Raw genomic sequence first — 27,235 nt, 5'->3', positions numbered from 1 at the left:
TGTACCAACAGTATTTGAGCTACTACCGCAAACCAGAGGGTGGCCATTGGGAGAGGAGTACTATTCACTCACCCAAAGGGTGCTCAACGAATGTTTCCACTGCCTGGATCTCTCCAGAGGAGGACTGCGATACTCTCTAGAGTTTGTGCCAAAATTCATGGTGGTCTGCTGAATCCTGCATAACCTCACCATCATGAGGCCACGGTCCCTGCCACCAAATAGACAACTGTAGAGCAGGGTCAGAGGAAGGGGAAGAGAAAGGGGGGAAGGAGAGGGAAAGAGGGGGGGAAGAGTAAGGGGGAAAGGAGGGGAAAAGAGGAGGGGGAGAGAAAGGGAAAAAGGAGGGGAAAAGAGGGTGTGGAAAAGGAGGGGGAAAGAGAAGGAGAAAAGAGGAGGGGATTCGGAGGGGGGAAAGAAGGTAGGAATGAGGAGTGGGAAAATAAGGGGGAAAAGAGGAGGGGAAGATGAGGGCGATAAGGAGGGGGAGGAGGAAGGGGAAAAGGTAACAGTAAAAGGGAGGAGGCAATCAACATCTCCCTGGTCCAGCTGGAATGTCCTTGATTGGCTCAGCTAACTGTATTATCAGTTGATACAATCCCAAACCCCCAGCTACACTTGCCTTCTCTCTGTTACTGACCATCACAGTGGTGTCTTGGCCACAATGATGAAATAAAAGACACCACAAAACAAACATTCCAATCCAACTTTATAAATGAGATCATCTAATATTCTATACAAAAACGAACAATCATCCATATCCATTTTCTCACTGCCTATTTCTTCTATGTGCCTTTATCTGTCCTCGTGCTCCTACACAAATACCCGAGTCAATCGTGAAACCGGTGAATACAGCACCGTTTCTCATTGGAATCAATTGTGTTCCACAGGGCGCTGGTGTTAGCCCCTTAACAGTAGCAGAATTGGTCCAGGTGTGGCGCCAGTATTGCGGTCATGAAAATCTCCGAATTCTGTGTTGTGTCAACACAGTCTCAGAATTTTTTTTTTAGAACATACAGTGCAGAAGGAGACCATTCGGTCCATCGAGTCTGCACCGACCCACTTAAGCCCTCACTTCCACCCTATCCCCGTAGCCCAATAACCCTTCCTAACCTTTTTGGACACTAAGGGCAATTTATCATGGCCAATCCACCTAACCTGCACGTCTTTGGACTGTGGGAGGAAACGGGATGATCCAGAGGAGACCCACAGCAGACACGGGGAGGATGTGTACACTCCGCACAGACAGTGACCCAGCTGGGAATTGAACCTGGGATCCTGGCACTGTGAAGCCACAGTGCTACCACTGTGTTATAGTGCTGCCCAAATGGAGTGGTTTTTTTAATAAAAGGTGGAGGAACAGAGCCACAGGACCGCTAATGCATTTTAACAGCAAGAATACCACATTTATTAAACAAGAAAAGTTGGATTACTACACGAGGTCCACCACTTCTGTCTGCTGTGGGTCTCCTCCGGATCATCCCGTTTCCTCCCAGAGTTGGAGGAGCTGGTTTAGCTCACTGGGCTAAATCGCTGGCTTTTAAAGCAGGCCAACAGCACGGTTCGATTCCCGTACCAGCCTCCCCGGACAGGCGCCGGAATATGGCGACTAGGGGCTTTTCACAGTAACTTCATTGAAGCCTACTCGTGACAATAAGCGATTTTCATTTTCATTTTTCATTTCACTTCAGGTTCACGATTGCTGAGGCCACAAGTGATCATTGCCAACGTGATTCCCGGCAGCAAGGACGGGAGAATCGCAGGAGGCCGGGGCATAGGCTGCCGGGATTGCTAAATAAATGCAAATATGTCATTAAGACATATTTGCATTTATTTACACCCCCACCGTCGTGCATCATGAACCTTGTTCACACCGCCAGTGGGGGTTGGAGCATTGCCCGTGTTCCGATCCCGATTTTCCCCTGAAGCCCGATTCTCCGTTCCATCGGGGAACATATTCCTGGCGTCCAGGATGGAGAATCCCGTCATATGTATCGAGTAATTTTCATTTTACAATTTCACCTTTGTGAAATATTTCTCTCAATGCGACATTGTGCACTTCTCTTCTAATTAGCTTCTATTTCTAATGCTTTGCACAATCACATATAAAAATTGAATACATGGGGCTACATTCATACTCTAGCTATTCTCTTTTTCCCTTCACTACCTGGCCTAAGGTGCATCTCTTTATAAATTCTCTTTGGATTATTTTAACGGCTCTGTCCCTTCACTATAATTTTAGGAACACCACAACTGTTCCAAGATTTGGTGCTTAACCACTGCCTCACCAGTTTATTTTCTTCCCCACTTCTTTATTTACCCTCTCGAAGTAAACATTGCTCTAATTTGGTTTTGGAGTTCTGGCTGAATCCAACACTGAGGGGGTAAAACAGGTGGGGGGGGGGGGGGGGGGGGGGGGGGAGTCAACAATTTAAAAAGAGCAACTATAACTCACTCCTAGTGAGTTCTCCCAGTGAGCCAGAGTGAGACACAGCGAAGAGTGAGTTTGGGAATTTGAAGCTAGGTGGGAATAAAAAGCTGGGTGGGGAGGAGGTGCTTTTTATCCCTGGTAAGTGACTGGTAAGTAGTTTTTCTTTTCATTTGTATATTTATTTATTTTTTCTTTCGTTTTTTGGAATTGCAGTTGTATAAGTTAACCTAAGGTTTAAGACATGGCAGGAGATCCCTGACCCGTGTCATGCTCCACATGTGCGATGTGGGAGCTCAGGGACACGTCCACTGTCCCTGGCTCCTTCACGTGCAAGAAGTGTGTCCATCTGCAGCTCTTGTTAGACCGCTTGACGGCTCTGGAGCTGCGGATGGACTCACTTTGGAGCATCGGCGATGCTGAGGACGTCGTGGATAGCATGTTTAGCAAGTTGGTCACACTGCAGGTGAAAGTTACTAAGGGAGATAGAAAATGGATGACCAAAAGAGAGAGCAAAAGTAGGAAGGTAGTGCAGGTGTTCCCTGCGGTCATCTCCCTGCAAAACAGATATACCGCTTTGGATACTGTTGAGGGAGATGGCTCACCAGGGGAAGGCAGCAGCAGCCAGGTTCATGGCACCGTGGCTGGCTCTGCTGCGCAGCAGAACAGGAAGATGAATGGCAGGGCTATAGTGATAGGGGACTCAATCTAAAGGGAATAGACAGGCGGTTCTGCGGACGCAATCCCTGGTGCAAGGGTCAAGGGTGTCTCGGAGCAGCTGCAGGACATTTTGGGGTGGGGGGGAGGGTGAACAGCCAGCTGTCCTGGTGCACATAGGCACCAACGATTTAGGTAAAAAATGGGATGCGGCCCTACAAGCTGAAATCAGGGAATTAGGAGTTAAACTAAAAAGTAGGACCTCAGGATTGCCCTCAGGTAGTAATCTCAGGATTGCTACCAGTGCCACGAGCTAGTCAGAGTAGAAATGTCAGGATAGATAGGATGAATGTGTGGCTCAAGAGATGGTGCAAGAGGGAGGGATTCAAATTTCCGGGACATCGGAACTGGTTCTGGGGGGAACCGGTTCCAATGCCCTGGACAGTCTGCACCTGGGCAGGACCGGAACCGTTATCCTCCGGGGGGTGTTTGCTACAGCACATTAGGGAGGGTTTAAACTAATGTGGCAGGGGGATGGGATCCAATGTAGGAAGTCGGAGGGAAGTAAAACGGGGCCAGGAACAAAAAGCAGTAAGGGGGAAAGTGTAAGGCACAGGAGCCATAGTCAAAAATCAAAAAGGGCCACAGTACAGGGTACAGTGACTGAGGAGAGTGTGAAGAGGGAGATGTCCATTGCAGGATTGAGGGTGTTGTACCTAAATGCGCGCAGAATACAGATAAAGGTAAATGAGCTTGTTGCGCACATTAAAATTGGCCGGTACAATGTTGTGGACATCACAGAGACATGGCTGCAAGGGGATCAGGGCTGGGATGTAAATATCCAAGGATATATGTCCTATCGAAAGGACAGGCAGATGGGCAAAAGGGTCGCGGTTGCATTGTTAGTAAGGAATGAAGTTAAATGAATAGCAAGGAGTGATATAGGATCAGAAGGCATAGAATCTCCGTGGGTAGAGTTGAGGAATCGCAAAGGTAAAAAGACCCTGATGGAAGTTATGTACAGGCCCCCTAGCAGTAGTCAGGATGTGGGGCAGAAAATAAATCAGGAGATAGAAAAGGCATGTAAAAAAGGCAATATTACAATAATCATGGGAACTTCAATATGCACGTGGACTGGGAAAATCAGGTTGGTAGTGGAGCCCAAGAAATGGAATTTGTGGAATGTCTCAGAGATTTTTTTGGAGCAGCTTGTGACAGAGCCTACTAGGAAACAGGCAATTCTGGATTTGGTGATGTGTAATAAGGCAGACTTGATGAAGGAACTTAATGTGAAGGAACCCTTAGGAAGCAGTGACCACAATGTGATAGAATTTACCTTGCAGTTTGAGAGGGAGAAGCCGCAATCAGATGTAACCGTATTACAATTAAATAAGGGTAACTACAAAGACGTGAGGGAGGAGCTGGCCAGAGTTGATTGGAGAGGAGCCTAGCAGGGAAGACAGTGGAACAGCAATGGCAGGAGTTTTGGGGGGGGGGGGGGGGGGGGGGAACAACAGAAATTCATCCTAAGGAGGAGGAAACATGCTAACAGGAGGACAAGGCATCCATGGCTGACGAAGAATTTCAAGGACAGCATAAAGGCTAAGGTAAAAGCATACAAAGTGGCAAGAATTAGTGGGAAACCAGAGGATTGGGGAGCCTTTAAAAGTGAGCAGAGGACAACTAAAAAAGCAATAAGGGGGGAGAAGATGAAGTACGAGTGCAAGCTAGCTAATAATATAAAGGAAGATAGGAAGAGATTTATTTCAATATATAAAAGGTAAGAGAGAGGCAAAAATAGACATTGGACCACTAGAAAATGTGGCTGAAGAAGTAACAATAGGAAACAAAGAAATGGCAGATAAACTGAATAGTTACTTTGCATCAGTCTTCACGGTGGAAGACACCAGTGAGATGCCAGAGCTCCAGGAGAACCAGGGGGCAGAGGTGAGTGCAATGACTATTACTAAGGGGAAGGTTATGGGGAAACTGAAAGGTCTGAAGGTGGACAAGTCACCTGGACCAGATGGATTACACCCCAGGGTCCTAAAAGAGATAGCTGAGGAAATTGTGGAGGCATTAGTGATGATATTTCAGGAATCACTGGAGGCAGGAAGGGTCCCAGAGGACTGGAAGGTGGCTAAACCACTGTTTAAGAAGGGAGGGAGGCAGAAGATGGGAAATTATAAGCCGGTTAGCCTGACTTCGGTCATTGGTAAAATTTTAGAGTCTGTTATTACAGATGAGATTGCGAAGCACTTGGAAGTGCATGGTAAAATAGGACTGAGTCAGCATGGCTTTGTCAAAGGGAGATCGTGTCTAACAAATCTGTTAAAGTTTTTTGAGGAGGTAACAAGGAAGTTAGACAAAGGAGAATCAGAAATGTACAACATACTGCAAGGCCTGGATAGAGTGGACGTGGAGAGGATGTTTCCACTTGTTGGAAAAACTAGAACCAGAGGACAGCATTTCAGATTAAAGTGACGATCCTTTAAAAGAGAGATGAGGAGGAGTTTCTTCAGCCAGAGGGTGGTGAATCTGTGGAACTCTTTGCCGCAGAAGGCTGTGGAGGTCAATTCACTGAGTGTCTTGAAGACAAAGATAGATAGGTTCTTGATTAATAAGGGGATCAAGGGTAATGGTGAGAAGGCAGGAGAATGGGGATCAGAAAATGGGCCAAGTGACCTAATTCTGCTCCTATGTCTTATGGTCTTATGGTTCTGGCAGGGGTTCTTGGACGTAATATCCGAGGCGCTGGGTGTGGAGGTAGTTCTGAGTCCAGAGGTGGTGATATTTGGGATGTCGGAAGACCCGGGAGTCCAGTGGGTAAGAGAGGCCGATGTTTTGGCCTTTCCCTCCCTGATAGCCCAGAGAGGGATTTTGCTAGGGTGACGGGACTTGGAGCCTCCAAAAGCGAGAGCATACATGAGCGACCGAGCAGAATTCCTGAGGTTGGAAAAGGAAAAAGGTTAAGTTCGCTCTGTGAGGGTCGGCAGAGAGGTTCACCCGGAGGTGGAATCCTTTTATCAATTTATTTAAGGAGCATTGAGGGGTCAGCAAGGGGGCTGCTCACTCCTAGTACAAATATGCAGAGTGCAGAATCAGCCATTTTGGCCTTGAAAACTGCAAACGTGTTCCTCTGACTAGAGTGGAATCACTTTGCATATTTAAGCTGCTTCAGACAGATGAGCAGCTTCCTTATTTGTATGAAAATTGCAAATGTCAGGACCACCAACACCTCAATTATTTATTGCTGCTATCCATTTTTCATGTGAGAGGCAGTTGTTGAAAATTAAGGGCTGGATTTTTTTCGCCCATTGCTAGTAGCGGACTTTCCGATGCGGCAGAGAATCCAGTGACCAGTAAAAAAAGCCCGATCCTCCAGTCCCCCGCTGGCGGCAGCATCGAAGTACCCACCCCGCACCAGAGGGAGGATGCAAATGAGTCAATTTGACCAATTTGCTTCCTATTAATGGACTGGGCACCATATTCTCCAAGCCTCTGGGCTGGGATACACGTGAGTGAGAATTGGTGCAGGCATTTACAACCTGGGCCCTGACACGCTGGATCTTCGGGCAGCACTGTAGCATAGTGGTTAGCACAATTGCTTCACAGCTCCAGGGTCCCATGTTCGATTCCCGGCTTGGGTCACTGTCTGTGCGGAGTCTGCACGTTCTCCTTGTGTGTGCGTGGGTTTCCTCCGGGTGCTCCGGTTTCCTCCCACAGTCCAAAGATGTGCAGGTTAGGTGGATTGGCCATGTTAAAATTGCCCTTCATGTCCAAAATTGCCCTTAGTGTTGGGAGGGGTTACTGGGATAGGGTGAAGGTGTGGGCTTGGGTAGGGTGCTCTTTGCAAGAGCCTGTGCAGACTCTATGGGCCGAATGGTCTCCTTCTGCACTGTAAATTCTAATGTCTAGATCTCGCGGTGGGCTAGGGGGGTAACTCTTCAAGTGAGTTGGGTGGGCGTGGGTTTCCTCCGGGTGCTCCGGTTTCCTCCCACAGTCCAAAGATGTGCGGGTTAGGTGGATTGGCCATGCTAAATTGCCCGTAGTGTAAGGTTAATGGGGGGATTGTTGGGTTACGGGTATACGGGTTACGTGGGTTTAAGTGGGGTGATCATTGTTCGGCACAACATCGAGGGCCGAAGGGCCTGTTCTGTGCTGTACTGTTCTATGTTCTATGTTCTATGAGTTGCCCCCAAAGTCCATTGGAGTGCCACCCTACCCCTCCACAATGCAAATCCTGCCGATGCCCACCAGACTGCCCCAAGCCCCCCACCAGAGGCCCCCCATGGGAAAGAGACAGCCACCAACGACCCTCCCCATGAGAGAGACCCCCACCAGAGACCCCCCATAAAATAGACCCCTGCCTGGAAGAGCCAGCTCCCGGACCACATCAAAGGCAGTTAAGTGCCCTTCACAGTGGGACTTGTTTCAATAGCCTACTACATATTGTTCTTTATTTACTGGCTATGCTACTGTGGATATATACTTGGGTCACTATGTTTAATTGGATGAATTTTTGAAGATCTATAGTTGAATGATTGACAGTGATTGGAAAAGTGATCTAATCTGCTGCATGCACAACATCCTTTGCCATTTTCTGGACAATCATCACTATGCGGTTTGTTTCCATCAAATTAATACATTTGACTGGACATGCTCTTGTTTGGCTATGATTCTCTCTCATGGTTTGTGCTTGTCACTTCTCCACTTGATACAATTGTTGCTCAGATTCTTCATCCACATTGTGACATTCAGGTACATGATGTGCCATGGCTAGGGTCCAGAAGTTCATTTTAATCGCATTTTCTCTTCCGGATTTGGAGTAGGCACCCTATGCCTGATCAAGGAATCCAGCATCGGGAAGAGGGGACCCACTGGGAGCCATCCCCCTGCCCATGCTGCTAACCAGCACCACACCCCCACTCCCCTCCCCCACTTGCTAGCCGCTCACCACCACCTTCTCAAGGACAATTAGGGGTGGGTTATAAATGCTGACCTTGTCAATGCTCACATCCCAGGAATGAATAATAAAAAGTTGCTGTCAGTTGGTGAATTAATAGGAGAAGACAGTTATTTCCCCCAGTTCTTATCCAAGATCTCGCCTGACCACATAGTTTCTGGAACAAAAGTAACACCAATTGCCCATCACAATTGGTCATAATGTACTCAGTCATAAGCTCTACAATAGCTCTGGAATTCCCTCCCGAAAACCTTTCTATTCTCCATCTTTCTCCTTTCCTTTAAAATATCCGTCTTTAAACCTCCTGAATTGACCAAGGCTTTTGTCAGTCTTCCTAAATTCTTATTTGTGTCTGCTTACACCCCTGTGAAGCCCCATGGGGCAGTACGGTGGCAGTAGTTAGCACTGCTGCCTCACAGCTCCAATGCCCCAGGTTCAATTCCGGACTCAGCTGACTGTCTGTGCGGAGTCTGCACGTTCTCCCCGTGTCTGTGTTGGTTTCCTCCAGGTGCTCTGGATTCCTCCCACAGTCCAAAGATGTGCAAGTTAGGTGGATTGGCCACGATAAATTGCCCCCTAGTTAGGTTGGGTTACGGGGAAAGGGTGGAAGCCTGGGCTTAAGTAGGGGGCTCTTTCCATGGGCTGGTGCAGACTCGATGGGCCGAATGGCCTCCTTCCACACTGTAAATTCTATGATTTTATGATTTTCTTTCATTAAGAGAACTTTATAACTGCAAGTTATTGTTGTTATTGAGTTACTGGGTTGTTATTGAAGAGCATAGTTTTTATAAGAATCCAAATGTACATAAAGCCTATTATTATTATACAATCTCAGTTCCAATTAATTTATTAATCTGCATGGTTTCTATTTGCTACCAAGGTTATAAAATGTGTTGCAGTCAACAACACTGAATTCAACGCAGCCAGAAAACTAGAAGTAAAATTGGATAATTTATCAAATAAATGCTGCGGCCAAAATATAATTGGGGTTCTGTGGTGCTATTATTTTGAATTGTATTAGCCAAGTAGAGATCCACAAAGTATTTCAAAGTGGGTGAAGGATTAGTATTGTTATCCTAGTTAGAACCGAAATTGGAAACCCTTTACATAAATGAACATGTTTGAAAACTTGCTTTCTTCTGTCTGCAGTTTCCGCCTACATGCACGACACTGAATACCCTTTTTCACCTCAATTATCTCTACTAGTCTTATGTGTGCAAATAGCTCCATGCTGAAGCACATCACAATTGTTCAGAATAAACATAGGTTTCCCTCATTTTTCAATGCAAACTACAAGCCGATTCAAAGTAGCAAATGATTTGGGCAATGCATCATACAGAAGATATCAGAGGAGAAATCGCTTGTTGTAAAGTGACATTTTCCAAACAATAGTGAGTTCTTCATTGTTCGAAGTTTTGAATCTTATGGCACACATGTCTCATGTTCAATGATGCTTGTCACTCCAGTCAGCAGTGTAATGTTTATTGCTGGGTCCGGGTGGCCCATTACCTAAATAAAAATAATGGGCCTCTTTCTACCAATTCCATTCTGCCAAGAGAGATGGAAAGAAAAGATCTGGGCAAAGAAAAGTACATTTTATGGAGGGTGCTTCCAGTTTTGTGCACACAAAGCCTATGCCGCCTGAAGAACTAAGGGTAGAATGACAAGAGTTATGTGTAAACAATGGTGGATGGCAGGTAAACTCAAGTCGATATATGATCGTGTGAGCTAAATAATAGAGTTAATATTTCCAATGGTGCATGTCCTCACTCTCACAATGATTTTGATGGTCAAACTTTTGTGGATGGCAGGATCTTTTCCTGCCCTTCAGCTCTCCTTCCGATTAAGTGCTAGTTGCTTCTGCAATAAATTGGAACTGGTTTAATGTTTTCCCCGTGTGACGTGGCTTGGCAGAGTGTTCTTGGAAGAAGTAGTAGGTTTGAATAAGTGAAAAAGCCTTGGTGGGGGCAAAAGCTGATGTTGAATGTGTGAGGTCAAGCAGATGTAATGAATTCACCTGTTGGTTGGATTGGGGGAGGGAAGGATTTTTAATGCGGGGTGTAGATTGCAGGGCAGTGGAACATTGTGAGGAGTCTTATCTTGGGTGGAATTTAGTTGCCCACATGTCAGCTGAGAATCAGTGGAAGTACTGTGTCGCCTTCCATGGGAGGCCCGACAGCAATCAAGCAGTTACTGGGACAGCGCCTGGCCTCCCACTCAATCAAGACCTCAGTCGGGTGGATATCCCACCCCTGAGAACAATCAGAGGCCAGAAGCTCTCCATTACCAACAGCGCCACTGGGAGCTCACCGGTAATACACTGATGACTTCACCAGCAATTGTTAATGGATCCCTGGAAAGAGGTAAATGAAGCAGGAAAGGGGTCATGGGGAGGGAGTCACTGGTAAGTGGAGGAGTGGGGAGGGGATGGCTTTCAGAAATTCCTCCTGCCCAATGCTAGGTTCTCAATTGGGCACTGAGTACCTGTGAACAAAGGAACTCCCCTACGAGGCTGCAGGCAAACTCAACACTATTTGTTAGGTGGCTATGGAGAGGCAAGGGAGACCTTTTTGAGTCCCATTAAATCCCCAAACCCAATTAAATTCCACTGGGCGCAGTGACGATTGGTCTCAAGTGGCTTGTTAATGCGTCTAATTGACATCCTGCCTCCAGCAGGCAAGATTTTTCAGGTAATTTCCGCCACCAAGAATCAGACCCAGGGACTCCCACCCAATTCTACCTCTACACATGCACACGCACACACACCAGGCTTCATTAGATACCGCCAATTAAATTCTATACTACAATGCCATCTGTCAAAGGAACCATGCTGTTGGCATTGACCTTCATAGGCATTCCAGTATAGCAGTTCACTGTTGCTGACTAAAGGGGCACCAATTATCAATCTGAAAGGAAAGTTTATTTCTAGTCCTCAGATGACACAAGGATCACCACAGCTCCATCTGAAAATCATGGGGTATGATTCTCACAAAAGGGAACAAGGTCCCATAGCAAGCACGTTTAGCCACCTGTTTCCCAGTGCTTGCAGTGTCAAGATACACATGGTATATGGGGCCTGAATGGGAATGGGCAAAGCCCCGTTTTGTATAGGGGGGAGCTCCTCTCACCAGAACCCCCCATGTAGCACGAGATCCGTACGCCATTTTTAAATGGCGTCCGAATCTCTGAGCCCCCAAAACGATTCCCGACCTCCCCCCAGCCCGAACGCAGTATAGGAGGCTTCATGCTCCCCCCATATCAACCCCAGCCCAATTGAGCGTGCACAAAAAATGCCAGCTTGGCACAACCAACCAGGCACCCAGCAGTGTCACCTAGGCACCTTGGCAGTGCCAGACTGGTATCCATATGGCAGTGCCAGGCTGGCACTGCGTATAACCAAGGTGCCAGTACCAACAGTTCATCTCCAATAATTTCTGAGGTCTGATCATAAAAATCGAATAGAATGGATCTCCCATTCATCACCCTGTAAAACTGCATCAAATATCAATACGGCCCTCACTGCATCTTTCTTTGCATTCCTAATACACAATGGTGGAGAAATTAGTTTCAGATTTCTGCGGGATCCCTCCAATGCAATTCCTGCCCCTCATAACCACCAGACCTGATGGAGGGCCAATGGAGTACATAAATAAATCTTTTCACAGTAATTATCAAGCAGGGAAAAAATGTATTTCTCTTCTATAACAACCGTCTAATTGACTGTGTTCATGGAACACAGTTTGGTGAAATATACAATTCTTTGGATTTTAAGAGGCGCCATGATCCCTGGCTGCCCAGTTAATAGGTAGGTGGCAAGCTTGCACCCCAGCAATTTTAACACTGGGAGCAATTTTTATTACTTCAAGGTGAGACTTCTGCTCCAATTACAGCAGAAAGTTCCACCTTCGATGCTGCCTGTCATCCGATTGGCCAGCAGCTCTGTAGTCCCAGCAGCGCCAAGTGGGAGCGATGGCTACAGGCTAGCCCGATGATGGGGAACCTGTACATCTGGTAAGTCCGGGGTATCGCTGGGGTCAGGCTGGCAGGCCCCAGCAAGGAGGCTGAAGGGACTTGGGGACTGAGTTTCAGAGGTCGGGGGTGGGTTAAGTGTGTGACACCAGCTTGTGCAGCTAAAGCTGCCAAGTTTCTGACATGGCATGGTACAAAGTTAGACATTCTCCAATCCTCTAGGATCACTCCTGTAGCTAGAGAAGATTGGAAAATTATGGTCAGAGCTTCTTATAGAACATAGAACGATACAGCGCAGTACAGGCCCTTCGGCCCTCGATGTTGCACCGACATGGAAAAAAACTAAAGGCCATCTAACCTACACTATGCCCTTATCATCCATATGCTTATCCAATAAATTTTTAAATGCCCTCAATGTTGGCGAGTTCACTACTGTTGCAGGTAGGGCATTCCACGGCCTCACCACTCTTTGCGTAAAAAACCCACCTCTGACCTCTGTCCTATATCTATTACCCCTCAATTTAAGGCTATGTCCCCTCGTGCTAGCCACCTCCATCCGTGGGAGAAGGCTCTCGCTGTCCACCCTATCTAACCCTCTGATCATTTTGTATGCCTCTATTAAGTCACCTCTTAACCTTCTTCTCTCTAACGAAAACAACCTCAAGTCCATCAGCCTTTCCTCATAAGATTTTCCCTCCATACCAGGCTTCCACTTCCTTCCTATAATGAGGCGACCAGAACTGTACGCAATACTCCAAATGCGGCCGTACTAGAGTTTTGTACAACTGCAACATGACCTCATGGCTCCGGAACTCAATCCCTCTACCAATAAAGGCCAACACACCATAGGCCTTCTTCACAACCCTATCAACCTGGGTGGCAACTTTCAGGGATCTATGTACATGGACACCGAGATCCCTCTGCTCATCCACACTACCAAGAATTTTACCATTAGCCAAATATTCCGCATTCCTGTTATTCTTTCCAAAGTGCATCACCTCACACTTCTCCACATTAAACTCCATTTGCCACCTCTCAGCCCAGCTCTGAAGCTTATCTATGTCCCTCTGTAACCTGCAACATCCTTCCGCACTGTCTACAACTCCACCGACTTTAGTGTCGTCTGCAAATTTACTCACCCATCCTTCTGCGCCCTCCTCTAGGTCATTTATAAAAATGACAAACAGCAACGGCCCCAGATCAGATCCTTGTGGTACACCACTCGTAACTGAACTCCATTCTGAACATTTCCCATCAACTACCACTCTCTGTCTTCTTTCAACTAGCCAATTTCTGATCCACATCTCTAAATCACCCTCAATCCCCAGCCTCCGTATTTTCTGCAATAGCCGACCGTGGGGAACCTTATCAAACGCTTTACTGAAATCCATATACACCACATCAACTGCTCTACCCTCGTCTACCTGTTCAGTCACCTTCTCAAAGAACTCGATAAGGTTTGTGAGGCATGACCTACCCTTCACAAAACCATGCTGACTGTCCCTAATCATATTATTCCTATCTAGATGATTATAAATCATATCTTTTATAATCCTCTCCAAGACCTTACCCACCACAGACGTTAGGCTCACCGGCCTATAGTTACCGGGGTTATCTCTACTCCCCTTCTTGAACAAAGGGACCACATTTGCTATCCTCCAGTCCTCTGGCACTATTCCTGTAGCCAATGATGACCTAAAAATCAAAGCCAAAGGCTCAGCAATCTCTTCCCTGGCTTCCCAGAGAATCCTAGGATAAATCCCATCCGGCCCCGGGGACTTATCTATTTTCACCTTGTCCAGAATTGCCAACACTTCTTCCCTACGCACCTCAATGCCATCTATTCTAATAGCCTGGGTCTCAGCATTCTCCTCCACAATATTATCTTTTTCTTGAGTGAATACTGACGAAAAGTATTCATTTAGTATCTCGCTTATCTCCTCAGCCTCCACACACAACTTCCCACCACTGTCCTTGACTGGCCCTACTCTTACCCTAGTCATTCTTTTATTCCTGACATACCTATAGAAAGCTTTTTCTCGTTTTCTCTTGCAGCCTGGGATATACTTCTTCATTCCACTTTCAAACACCTTAACATTTCCTTCCTCACTGTATCTATGCCATCTAATATTTCACACTCCTCTTCCTTAACAATATCTTCACTGCTTCTCTCTTTTTTGAACACAGGTGCAATGTATTAATTGAAAACCATGCCTCGGATTTTAAAATAAAGATGTTATATTAGAGTTTTGTGAAGTGAATATTGACATGTATAATCCAGTACTGATAATCAGATAATGATCTGAATATTCCTATTTGCGTATGTAGTGACATAGTGTAGTGAAGATCAGCGGGCTACATTAGGTACAATCTGTAATACTCTGGACCTTTGGGAATCAACCTACTGTATAACATTGCTGAGCCCTGTCATGTTCCTGTTGGATTTCCATGGAAATGCAACTGCTTGCTCAAGCCTGTAAGGCAACTGTCACTTGCTTGTCCGTGGATTACTGATTGGTTTATGTTGCCAAAATATGAAATGATCTCAATTTGCAAAATTCCAGCATGATTGTAATGTCGATAGCCACAGGCAGTATCTTACCTATGGAGCAGCTTGTTGGCTAGTCTGCTTGAAGTATGACATACTTAGTCATAATTTCCTGCTTAACTTCTCTGCAGGTCCTGGTTTTATGACAGTTAATGATATATTTCTCTATAGAGTTTGGGCAGGTGAGTGAACAGGAATTTAAGTAGAACTTGACCTGATCCTCCAAGTAGAGATCTCCAGGGAATCCCCACTATGGCATTGTGGGAAACAAATGCCATAAAGACCCCTCAAAGCCTCAGAAACACTATGGGGCAGCAATGGGCTGGTGGAAACCAACTTGAACAAGCAAAATGGTTGAGGTTTGATTTTACAATTTGGCAATCTCCTTGAGGACTAAAGTAAAGACTTGCATTTATATAGAGCCTTCCACGTCCTCAGGATCTTTCAAAGAACTTCAGAGCCAATGAATTATTTTTGAAGTGTTGACACTTTTCTCCGTCGGCACATGGCATGGCATTTGCACAACAAGATCCCACAAGCTGCAAAAAAACAACCAATCATCAGCTGATCAAAGAAACTCAGCATGGATTAGTGAACTCTCGACGTCTGATATTTTGAGAAGGTCACTGGGGAATTTCAATGAATTTTGTCAATAAGGGCTTTCAGAAGATATCTGATAAGGTTGTCATAAAGAGATTATTAGGAATTATTAAAACACATGGAATTGGAAGTAGCCTTGTGATATTTGGTAAATCTAGGCTTAGGAATTCAATGTTGGATTTACTGAATCAATAATTAAGAACAAACTAAGGGCAGCATGGTGGCTGAGTGGTTAGCATTGCTGCCTCACAGCGCCAAGGTCCCAGGTTCGATCCTGGCTCTGGGTCACTGTCTGTGTGGAGTTTGCACATTCTCCCAGTGTTTATGTGGCTTAGCCCCCACAACCCAAAGATGTGCAGGCTATGTGGATTGGCCACGCTAAATTGCCCCTTTATTGGAAAAAAATGAATTGGGTACTCTAAAAAAATTTTAAAATAATAATTAAGAACAAACTGGAAAATGTAACGATTTGCCCCATTGGTGTGTTTGCCATGCCTGTAAACATTTTAGAAGTTGACATTTATTAACTGTGCTTGTGTGATCTGTGGAATTAATATTTATCATATTGATAGGCAGATATAATACAAATATCCTTTATGTGGTGTGTGTCAATTGTCCATTATTCACTGGGACTATGGTTGGATCTAACATGGATTCTAGAATTGTAACTGTCATCCATTTTAAGTGATTTTCCACATTTTGACGCATTCAAATTGTTTTTTGATCAGATTGAAAATGGAGGAAAATTGGACAGCAGAGTCTTGGCATCAGCAATGAACTATAATGCAAAAAAATACCAGTGATTTTTTCATTTATTTTCTCTGCAGTATTAGGTCACGCTTATCACTGTCAGATGCCATATAATGTTTGTTATGCTGCCAGCATTTAAGTAATATCTTCCTTAACATAGTATGACACCTGACATCATCAGAGTTCTGTCCACTTTCCTTAAAGATCAAGCAACAGGATTGAAACTTTTTGTAAGAACTGTATAAAAGAAAACAATTTAAACAAGTGCTAGCTTTATTTCTGCAAGTGCATATTACATTATTTCATGATTTACTGTGGTTTTCCATTTAAATATCGGTTAGAAGTGCTGTTTCTTTCCTAGTAGGTTGATTGGGTCAGGTTGTTTCATTGTGTGTTCAATGGTCTGGTCATTAACAAAGACCTTAGATGGTTAACTTTACAATCAATCACTGCAGAACCAAGTCAATGCTCCCAGCTGTTAGACTGTTAGTAAACTTCTGGGGCGGGATTCTCTGGCATCTGGCGGGCGGGCAGTACCGGCGCCAAAGAGGGGCATGAACCACTTGGGCGTCGGGCCGCCCGGAAGGTGCGGAATCCTCCGCACCTTTGGGGGCTAGGCTGGCACTGGAGTGATTGGCGCCGTGCCAACCAGCACCGAAGGGCCTCCGCCGGCCAATGTGGACAATGACCTCTGTCTGATTTCCCTCCCATTTTAAGATGCTTTGTACCCGCTCAGACATCCAGGACCCTGGCACCAAGGAGGCAAACTACCATCCTGGAGTCCTTTTCACGGCCACAGAAGCACCTATCTGTGCCCCTGACTATTGAATCCCCTACCGCTATCGCCTTTCTACGCTTTGAAACCCTCCGTCTGTGCAGTAGGGCCAGTCGTGGTGCCTTCGCTCTGGCCACTTTTGCTGCTGTTCTCTGATGGACCTTCCCCCTCATCAGTATTCAAAATGGCATACTTGTTAGATAGGAGACAGCCATAGGGGACCCCTGCACTGTCTGCCTACCCCGTCTGGCGGTCATGTTTCCAAATAACTTCCTGTACCTTGGTTGTGACCAGATCGCGGAAGCAATTATCTATAACAATTTCAGATAACTGTGTGCTCCTCAGTGCTTCCAGCTGCTGCTCTAACCGTTCCATGCATTCGGTGAGCTTTGAAACTGAATACACTTTCCACAGATGTAATCCTCAGGGACACAAAGTGTTCATGATGTCCCATGTCGTGCAGGAGTAGCACACAACCCCGCCAATTGACATCTCTCCATCTTTTGGTTGTTGGATTTTTTAAAAAAAACGAAATACTAAGGCCCCTAATAAAAATTTACTGCTGCTACTTTCACGAATAGGCCCCCCAAAATTTAGTGCGTCTTCTGGTTACTACAGGTTGTTATTCAATATTAAATCTACCTTGCTACCCTCAAGTAATTGTGAGAAGAAAAAAAAGAAAAACTCTTACCTTATCAAATGTAACTCAGAGGACCTCAGGGGATTTCAAGGATTTTCAATGTTATGGGCTTTCCATGAAGGGTTGGACATTTCAAAAAGCAGCAGTTTTAAAAGCATAGGGTTGAGGGAGCAGATGTTTGAATCTTCAATGAACTATCTATCTGTTCATCAGTGGTTCAGAGTGAGAAGGTAATTTTAGGGTCTAAACATGTCAGACAAGGATTTTGAGCAGAGGGCTGCCTAAGTAAACCATGCCGAATGATTTTCAGGTTCCCCAGGGCTAGAAGAGGCAGTCTAGATACAGGAGCCTCATCCCAGTGGAGGGTCCCGGTGTTAACCCTTTAAACTCGGCCCAAGCCCACCTAACCCCCAGGACCCTTGGGGGACCCTCCATCTGCAACCTTGCAGTGGCAGAAGGGCACAGGAGCAATGGGCTAACCTCCTTGACCCCGTCCTTGGGGTCCAGCGCGCGGGACTAGGGCATCACTGACAGGATGTCAGTACCATGGTGCCAGGGGGCAGTGCACCATTGGCAATGCCAGAGGGCCGGGCCAGAAAGGTGATCATGAAGGGGAGGGGCTGAAGGGGGGTGGCTTGGGGATCACTCTTATGCATGTGTGGTTTGTGTGGGGCTGGTGGGTGATCCATTATTCCTGTGGTGGGCGTGAGGATGCCCCTCCATGATGAGAGCCTGTGGAGTGCCCATCTTGTCAGCAGGGTGTCGACATTTGGATTGGAGCGAAGTGGACATTTCTCTGGCTGCTGAGATTAGGGAGCCCGTTAAAAATGGCAGCCAAGGCCAGTAATTTCAGGGAAACCAGCATATTCACTGTTATGCATAATTTTGCATGGTAACAGTATGAGAATACCACCTTGGCGATGCTTCTTGTGCGAGTAAGGTGTGGTCTTGATTCTCCGCTAGTGGGATCACTTCGTTTTTGAAACAGAGAATCCTGCCCAAAAGCATGCTTGTCATTATCTGATAGTTATTGAATAACTGTTTTTAAACTAATGAGTCTAATTGTCAGGTAACTGGATGTTATTTATTGAAACATCCAATGCTGTGGAGCCTGTAAATACACAGCACTCTGACATGGTACACAGAGAGTTTTCTCCTGTGAATTCTCCATTGCAGTCAAATCAGAGATTTTTCACAGGTTTGGAATGATTTTTTGGAGATTCCTTTATAGCTTCCTTGTCAATGAAACCAAAAACAGATTAGAAATAAAATAAGAGCATATAAAAATGCGAAGAGGAAGTATACAATCAAATGATACTGTCACTTCAGTTAGCACAAATGGAAAACTGTCATCTGGTTATAATTTTGTACAAAATGTACTTGGGTTCCACAATAATGAAATGAAACAGAGGAAAGTTCAAATATAAATAATGATGTAAAATGCATTTTAGTGACAAGATGTCATTTGATCTTTAAATAGTAACATGGCTTCATTCGTGGATCATAGCTAATGACAGGAAAGTACTTTTCCAAAGCATGTGCTTTTGAAATACCATTAACTTTTGCTGGTGATTTTCAGAAACTTGTTACAGAAAGGCTGTACTGTTTTTGGAAGCACTGAGCTGTTTGCATCAACTTAGCCATTAAAAGTATCAATGTATATTGAAGCTGTAAAAATGGCAAATATTTTCTGTATCCAGCAGAAATACATGTGCACCTGTAGTTCATCAATCAATGACCATTAGCTGACTGTTTATCGAATATGTGATTATCTGTTCATTAGTTCTTTTTGCTGAATTGCCAGATGATGGGCTGGAATCTCCGGCCCCCTAGTCGCGTGTTTCTCGCAGTGCGCTGTTCGCTGGAGGTGGGATTCTGCCTTCCCGCCGCTTGTCAATGGGATTGCCCATTGAAGCCACCCCATTCCACCCGGAAACCCATGGGCGCAGGTGCATCTCCAGCAAGAAAAGTAAATTGCAATGGCTGGAGAATTCTGGCTGATATCTGAGTTGGGCATTTGTGCTATCAAAAAAGTGTAATGTATGCATGCAATGTACTAGCATAATTAACACTATCTGTGAGTGACTGATCCTATTCCCTGAGATTGCACTTGTACATTCGGAATGTCCACATTTTGAGCAGATATAAATAATCATTCAAAAATATCATGAATATATTTGTTTAGTTTATGTATTTTTAAAATTCATTCAATTGTAATGACAGAAATTAATAATTTATGGATTTATCAATATTATAAAATGGTCCTTCCTATTCTGATAATCAAAAAGCTGAGAACATAATATGAAATGTGAACTTGTGTAACATACCGAGTGCGCACCTTACATATTTTACTGTGAATTTTCTCCAGGACCTTTTAATCATATCAAGTCAAGCCTACTGGGCTCCACATCTGATTCTAATCTCAACAAATATAGCACAATTAGCAAGATTCCTCAAATCACCCTGAACTTTTCTGACATAAAAGCTGAAAAGAAGAGCTCATCCCCGCCTTCATCAGAGAAGACTATCATTGCACCAAAAGTGAAGGAAAGGACACACAACGTGACGGAAAAAGTAACACAGGTAGGATATTTGGCCATAAGACAAAACACGGTTAACAAAAGGTTACTTTCCTAAAGATTGTTTTCATTCATAATTATTATTGTTAATAATTTTGCAAACCCATTTGCTGCACTTGTGACTCCCAGTAAACACTGACTGTAACCATGGAGATGCTAATTATTGCACTTGTTTTGTAAACTAATAGTATTGCAATGCCACGCACAATTCTGAGAAAATAATAGATTTCAGAAAATTCTGCAGACTGTATGACAAGCAAAGGGAATGAAATAACCATTTGGCTTTATTCGGTACCACAAATTCCGATGTATCTCAATTTTAAGAATTAGTCTCAAAGTAAATAAAGATGAAAATATACTATTCTCATCAATTTACAACAGTCACCACTTTGTTTAGCATCTATTTTCTCGCCTTTTGGATATTATGTGAAACAAGAAGTCCAACTCAGTTTGGCTCAAAGTAGTTCTGGAACTATTTACAAAAAGTTTGTGTGAGATGCGACTCGTTGCTGGGAGGTGTGTGACTGGCCCAATCATGTGCCCAAATTTCAACTTCCAGGCACACAGGTAATCTAAGTTCAGGCAGCCACACAACAACTCCTTATCCTGCCCTGCTCACCACTGGGATTGCCGGGTCCTGCCGAAAGTCAGGTCCAGCCATAGTGGGATCAGGAAATCCTAACCTATATCTATGTAGAACTATGTGCATATGCACAAACATCTTTTGTAGCATTCTAGAGCAACGTAGAGAGAATTGCCTTAAAGAAATAGAAAATATTAATTGCATATGAATATATAAATTAGGAGCTGGAGGCCATTTGGCCCCTCGAGCCTGCTCTGCCATTCAATATGATCATAGCTTATCTGACTGTGCCTCAACACCACATTCCCATCAAGCCCTGATATTTTTTGACTCCCTTGCTGTAGAAGTATCTACCTACCTCCGGCTTAAAAATATTAATTGACCCTGCCTCCACCTCTCCCTGAGGAAGTGATCCAAAGACTCAAGATCGCATGAGAAAATAATTCTCCTCATCTGTCTTATTTTAAAGCTGTGTCTCCTGGTTCTCATCTCGCCCACAAGGGGAATCATCCTCCCAGCATCCGCCCTGTAAAAGTCTCCAGGTATCTTGGGCGGGATTCTCCCAGCCCGCAACCGGGCCGCGCCGGCATGCGATTGTCCGCAAAGCGGAAAATCGGCGCCATTCGCGCCAGCACGTTTGGCATGGTGCCAGTTGTGGGCCGCCGATTCTCCGGCCTGTATGGGCCATGTGGCCGCTCTAAAAAGGCAGAGTCACGGCAGCGCCGTCCACACCTGGTTGCAGCCAGCGGGAAATCTGTGAGCAGGGTTGGGGGGGAGGGGGCAGCCTGTCGGGGTGGGGGAGGGGGGTCCAACGCCGGGGGGGCCTCTGTTGGGGACCGGCCCGCGATCGGGGCCCACCGATCAGCTGGCCGGCCTCTCGCTCCCCGGGCCTATTTTGTTCCATGCCGACCCCTGAATTCCCGCGCCATTTTGTGTTGGGGCCAGCGCGTTGAGGGAGGCCACCTTGCATGCACGGGTTGACGCCGGCACCACTGCGCATGCGCAGATCCTGCAGCGCACAGTTTGCACCGGGGTGAAGGCTGGAGTGGCGTGAACCGCTCCAGCGGCCCGTTCACGCCGTTGTGAAACGCGACGGTGTTTCCGACGGCGTGGACATTCTGCCTCCAAATGGGAGAACCCCGCCCCTTATTTCTTTCAATAAGATCCCTTTCTACTGTTCTAAACATCAATGGATACGTGCCCAGACTGTCCAACCATTCCTCTCTAGCTGTTGGGATTTTCTGTTCCCCCCGGCAGCGCACATTCGCTGGCGTTTTTTACCTGCAGCGTGGGGTGTCTTCAACGGGCAATCCCATTGTCAAGCAGCGGGAGTGGAGAATCCCGCCGCCAGAAAACAGTACCCCACCAAGAAGCACGCGGCTGGGGGACCAGAGAATCCAGACCCGTTTCTTACGTGGTTCCTGTCAAATATTTATGTTATGTTGTGTTGTGGCCATGGTAAAGATGCACACAGATCTAGCTCTTTACTAGTAAGATAGTTTATTGACAAAATGAAGGTGTGCAAAGATAACTAAAGAAACTGTAATACAACAGGTAACGATTAGTGAATTATCCTGCAGCTACTTCTAATGTTACTGTCCTCTGATACCAGTTACGACCAACTGCCGATCTCTAGAGTCACAAGGTGGATACCTGCCGTCACCTGCTGGTTGGAGGTCGAGTATCTAACTATATGCATTCCCTATGCATGTGCATATCACCACATTTATAAAGTATTCAACAGTGATTCTTTTTCTGGCTGGCTGAGCATTAATATGAGAATCAATATGGGAGATACAACTCCCCAGCTATAATCTGAAATTAGGCAAGCAAAATGTTTACATCATTTCAGTGTTTAGTCCAAAAATAATTATTTATGAAATTTTATAGAAATGCTGAGACATAACAACATAGCATTAATTTATGAAACAATATAAAAAAAACATCGAGTTGGATACAGGCCCATGAGAGGAAAGACATACTAAAATGATAACGGCGGGATTTACCGACCAACCCTCAACATGTTTTTCAGCGGCGGAGGCAGCCTGCCAGTGGGATTTACTGGTCCCGCTGTTGTCAACGTCATTTTCCGTTGACTGCATCGCTCGTCTTGGGACCAGAATATCCCGCCGGCATGAACAGTCGGTAAATCTCACCCAAGAAATTAGACAAAGTTAAGTATACATTTTATATTACAGGTTACAGTAGACCATAGAATACCTTCAATGCAGAAGAAAGCCATTTGGCCCATTGAGTCTGCACCGACCCTTCGAAAGAGCACTCTAGCCATGTCAACTCATCCATCCACCCAGTCCTACCGCCTAACCCAATAACCTAATTTATACATCACTGGACACTAAAGGGCAATTTAACATGGCAAATCCACCTAACCTGTACATCTTTGGATTGTGGGAGGAAACCGGAGCACCCGGAGGAAACCCACGCAAATATGGGGAGAACATACAAACTCCACACAGACAGTGACCCAAGGCCGGAATTGAACCTGGGTCCCAGGTGCTGTGAGACAGCAGTGCTAACCACAATGCCACTGTGTTCCCATATAGGTTAGAGAGAATCCCAACAGAAACAATGGTTTTGAATATATTTATTTGTCAGAATGACTCCATGGGTGCGTCAAATGGCCATGCTGTACCGGAAAAGCAGCTTGTCGTGGCACAGCATGGCTGATAAAAACGCAGCTCACAATGCCTCGCCAGACATTGCAATATAAATCCTATCCGTTGGGGGCAGGATCATCTTTTGACAAATGTGCATATTAGAGCGAGACAGCTAGCCTCACTCTAATGTGCAGATTCGTGAGGCTTTGGGGTTCATCCCCTTTGCCTCAGAGGCCTTGGGTGAGTACTGTTCAACACTGGTCTCCACAAATGCGGACTAGACAGAATGGCACATCTGGGGGTCTCCCAGGGGAATTGTAGGCCCCCAGCTGCATGCCCTTTGGGCAGGTTGGTGCCTGCCATTGCTGGTGCCATCTTGGCATCCTGGCAGTACCAGCCTGGCACCGTGACAGTGCCTGTGAACAAAGGCACCTAAGCAGTGTCACCTGGTTGCCAGCCAGACACTGCCAAGGTGTCCAGGTGGCACTGACAGATCGGCACTGCATGTGCAATTGGCTGGGGATACCCTGTGTGGGGGAAAACACATGTCTAAACGCGCTTGCCATGGGATTTGGTTCCCTTTTGTAGAATCACGCCCCATAAGTATGATGTGTTTCCCTATATTTCAACAGTCACTATACTTCAGAAGTAGTGCATTGGTTGTAATGCACTCTGACTATCCTAAAGTCAAGAGAAGTATTAGATAAATGCAAGTTCTTCATTTATTTCTTTTTCATGGCAGGTGAGACTGGCTAGGCCAACATTTATTGCCCATCCCTAATTACCCTTGAAGGTGATGGTAGACCGCCTTCTTGAACCATTGCAGTATATGTGTGTAGGCACACTCGTGGTGCTGTTTTGACTTATTGGGCTGGATACTCTGGTCCCCCAGATTCGTGTTTCTCTGTGGCGTGCCGTTCCCTAGCAGTGGGATTTAGTACTCCCGCTGCTTGTCAATGGGATTTCCCATTGAAATCATCGCATGCCACCGGGAAACCCGTGGCCGGAGATGGGCTGCCAGCGGTCAAAGAGAATGCCAACGGCTGGAGAAATCCGGCCATCGTTTTTACTTATTTTGCAATTCTCTGTTGTGATAGTGAGGCAGTCCATAATTGCTACTCAATTTTCCACATTTGATAGAAACTGTCTGATGTGCCATCAATTGTACGAGAGGCGAGTGCTTTACAAAAGTCAGGCTTTAATAAACTAGAACACAGCTCTGCGATCGTCTACAATGGAATGGACGATCGCCGGGCGTTTGTCTATTTATACCTCGGTAATGGAGGCGTGGTTAACTCAGCCTCTCGGCCAATCGGTCGAGAGGCACATGACCGACCAGGGCCAATGGTAAGCCGGTGTTCTGCCCCAATGGCAGACAGGTATGCAAATCATATCATCACACTGTCCACAGAATAATATATGTATGCAAGCTCAAAGCACACTCCAACATTCCAAGCAAGAAATGGGGCTAGGCCCCTGTTTGCTTTGTTGCTAAATGCTGTTGGTATTGCATAGATAGGTGAACGTAAATACAGCAGGCCACACACTGACATGTGGTATTCTCACTGCTGCTCCATCTGCTTTCACTTAATTTTTGACTTAGCAAAGTCATTAGTCTAAAGGCAAGCCAACTGAAACCTGATTGCAAGTCTGTGCAAGTGAAGGCGGCCAAACTGAAAATGGCATCACTCAGCACAAATATAATTTAAATAATTAAAAGTGAGTTATATTTTAAAAGATTTCTTCAGACATTCATGGACATAAGCTGACTAATGGGGGTTGTTAAGTACTAGAAAGACATTACATTGGTCTGAGGAAATTTTACAGAGAATGAAAATGAATGCTGGAAAATGAAAACTGAAAGAATGTTTTCCTTTAAATGCCGGAAATGCACAGTCAAGATGGGACAGAAATTCTAACTGTCTAACTTCAGGGAGGACTGCTCCCAGGTGAATATAAAAGTCCCATGGCAAAACACTAAAAAGAGAAAGGACATTTTCCTCACATTTTGGTCAACATTAATCCACCAACCAACAGCATTTTGTTTGTGAGTGTTATGTATCTGGGAATACATTCTAGATGGTTCTGCGTTATGTGATGTGTAGTGACATTAGCAGAATACTTGTGCAGGATTTGGGCAGATCACCATCTTGATTGAATGAGAATAACCCATAATAAACCTCCCATCATGTTTTCCAAGAATCCAAAGTGTGGGCACTCCCATACCTTTTCTCTTTGCGGCAACAAAGAAACAAAGGAGAGAAAACTGGCGATAACATTTGAGGCAAATAAATCACTAGAAAGAAGATTTTTCATTGACTAATTGCGTGGCGACATCAGGAGTTGTGGGGAACGGGGATTTCAAAGTCTGACGACTGCACGGGCCACTACTCAGGTGAAAAGACAAAATATATTCAGGCAAAAAGGTCAAGAATTCCTAGTTGCTTGTTCAAGGGGTTGTTTATGCCATAATTTCCAACACAATCAGAAGGGAGAAAGTGTAGACCCTCGAAGCCAGGATCCAAAAATGGCGCTATGGATACGTTTGACGAGGACTTGAAACATGGAATTCATACGAAGAAAGATTCCAATTGTTTTTCATAGCTAATGAGACACCGGAGGACCTAAAGATTGCAACATTTCTCAGTTCAGTTATGGGGCTGGTTTAGCTCACTGGGCTAAATCGCTGGCTTTTAAAGCAGACCAAGCAGGCCAGCAGCACGGTTCAATTCCCGTACCAGCCTCCCCAGACAGGCGCAGGAATGTGGCGACTAGGGGCTTTTCACAGTAACTTCATTGAAGCTTACTCGTGACAATAAGCGATTTTCATTTTTTCATTTTCATGTAAAACGTTTATGCTGTGACAGAAACTTGTTCACCTAGCAAAACCAGTAGGCAAGTCCTTCAGTGAATTAAAGATAACTTTAGAGAGACATTTCTCTCCTGAACCATTATTGTTGCAGAAAGGTTCTGATTTCACCACAATAGTCAGGGAGAAGGTGAAACCATTTTACAGTTCATAGTGTCTTGATGAAGGTTAGCTAGACATTGTGAATTTGGTACAACACTTGTTGATACTCTTCAAGGCAGGCTGGTTTGTGGATTACACAATGAAGCAATTCACAGGAAGCCGCTTACTGTAAATGGTTTAACTCTGAAAGCTGCTGTAGAAGTTTCCACATCCATGGAGCTTGCTACAAGATAAACATCACAGAGAGGGGCCAGAGTGAATAGCCACATAATGGATGCCTCAAGGTACAGGGCAGCAAAGGTACAACCATGTCACTGTTGTACAAATTTGTAGCTGGAGTCAAAATCATCCTTAAGACAGCAAAAACAAGGTACTGCAAGAGCTAAAGCTAGGTGTCTTGTCAATGCTGGGTGATCAACTACATTTTTAGGCATATCTAACAGCTGAAAGTCATGAAATTGAAATGGAAGTGGATATGGGTGCAGCAATATTGCTAATACCCAAGACAATTCATCATCAAGAGCTTAAGCACAGCCTTTAAAACCGTCAATGGGATCCTAAGGATGTACACTGAAGATGTTGTATGCCTAAAATGATACATTATGGTGAAAGTAGAAGCAAATGGGCGGAGAGCCAAGTTACCTCCACGTTGTCCGTGGAAACCTGCTCTATTTGGCAGATCATGATTGCCTAACATTAGGCTTAACTGGGAAACAGTCAATCATTTTGTGGATTCGAGGAGTAACTTGCAGCAACTTCTGAAGTATGAGAAGATGTTCAACAAGGATCTATCACTGAAAATCAAACCACACAGCACACCCAAATGTCTCAAAGCTAGAACCATACTATATGCCATCAAATCGAAAGTTGAAGAAGAACTGGAACGATTAGAGATGGAAGGAGTCATTGAACCTGTTGCTTCAAGTGATTGGGCAACACCAAATGTTCTGGTGTTAAAATGGATTGACTCAGTGAGAATTTGTGCAGATTTAAAAACTTCAATTAACCCAGTTTTGCACGCAAATCATTATCTACTGCCCTGATTGGAGACTTGCTGGCTGGGCTTTCTGGAAGATAGTCCGAAGTTGTGCAAGTTAGGTGGATTGGCCATTCTAAATTCACCCTTAATGTCCAAAAGGTTAGGTGGGGTTATG

The 27,235-nt window shown here is 45.2% G+C and overlaps 1 protein-coding gene across 4 annotated transcripts in view; it reads left to right on the top strand.

Moving 5' to 3' along the window:
• Positions 1-27,235, top strand: part of LOC119961986 (potassium voltage-gated channel subfamily H member 7-like) — a 565,928-nt gene that overhangs the window by 366,010 nt on the left and 172,683 nt on the right. For all 4 annotated transcript variants that reach the window (XM_038789678.1, XM_038789677.1, XM_038789679.1 and 1 more), the window contains one exon: positions 19,699-19,913. In XM_038789678.1, the coding sequence (XP_038645606.1) occupies positions 19,699-19,913 (215 nt within the window). The remainder of the gene's footprint in view (positions 1-19,698; positions 19,914-27,235) is intronic.

The sequence above is a fragment of the Scyliorhinus canicula genome, chromosome 2, assembly GCF_902713615.1.
Source record: "Scyliorhinus canicula chromosome 2, sScyCan1.1, whole genome shotgun sequence".
NCBI lineage: Eukaryota > Metazoa > Chordata > Chondrichthyes > Carcharhiniformes > Scyliorhinidae > Scyliorhinus > Scyliorhinus canicula.
This window is presented reverse-complemented; position numbering and strand designations above follow the sequence as displayed.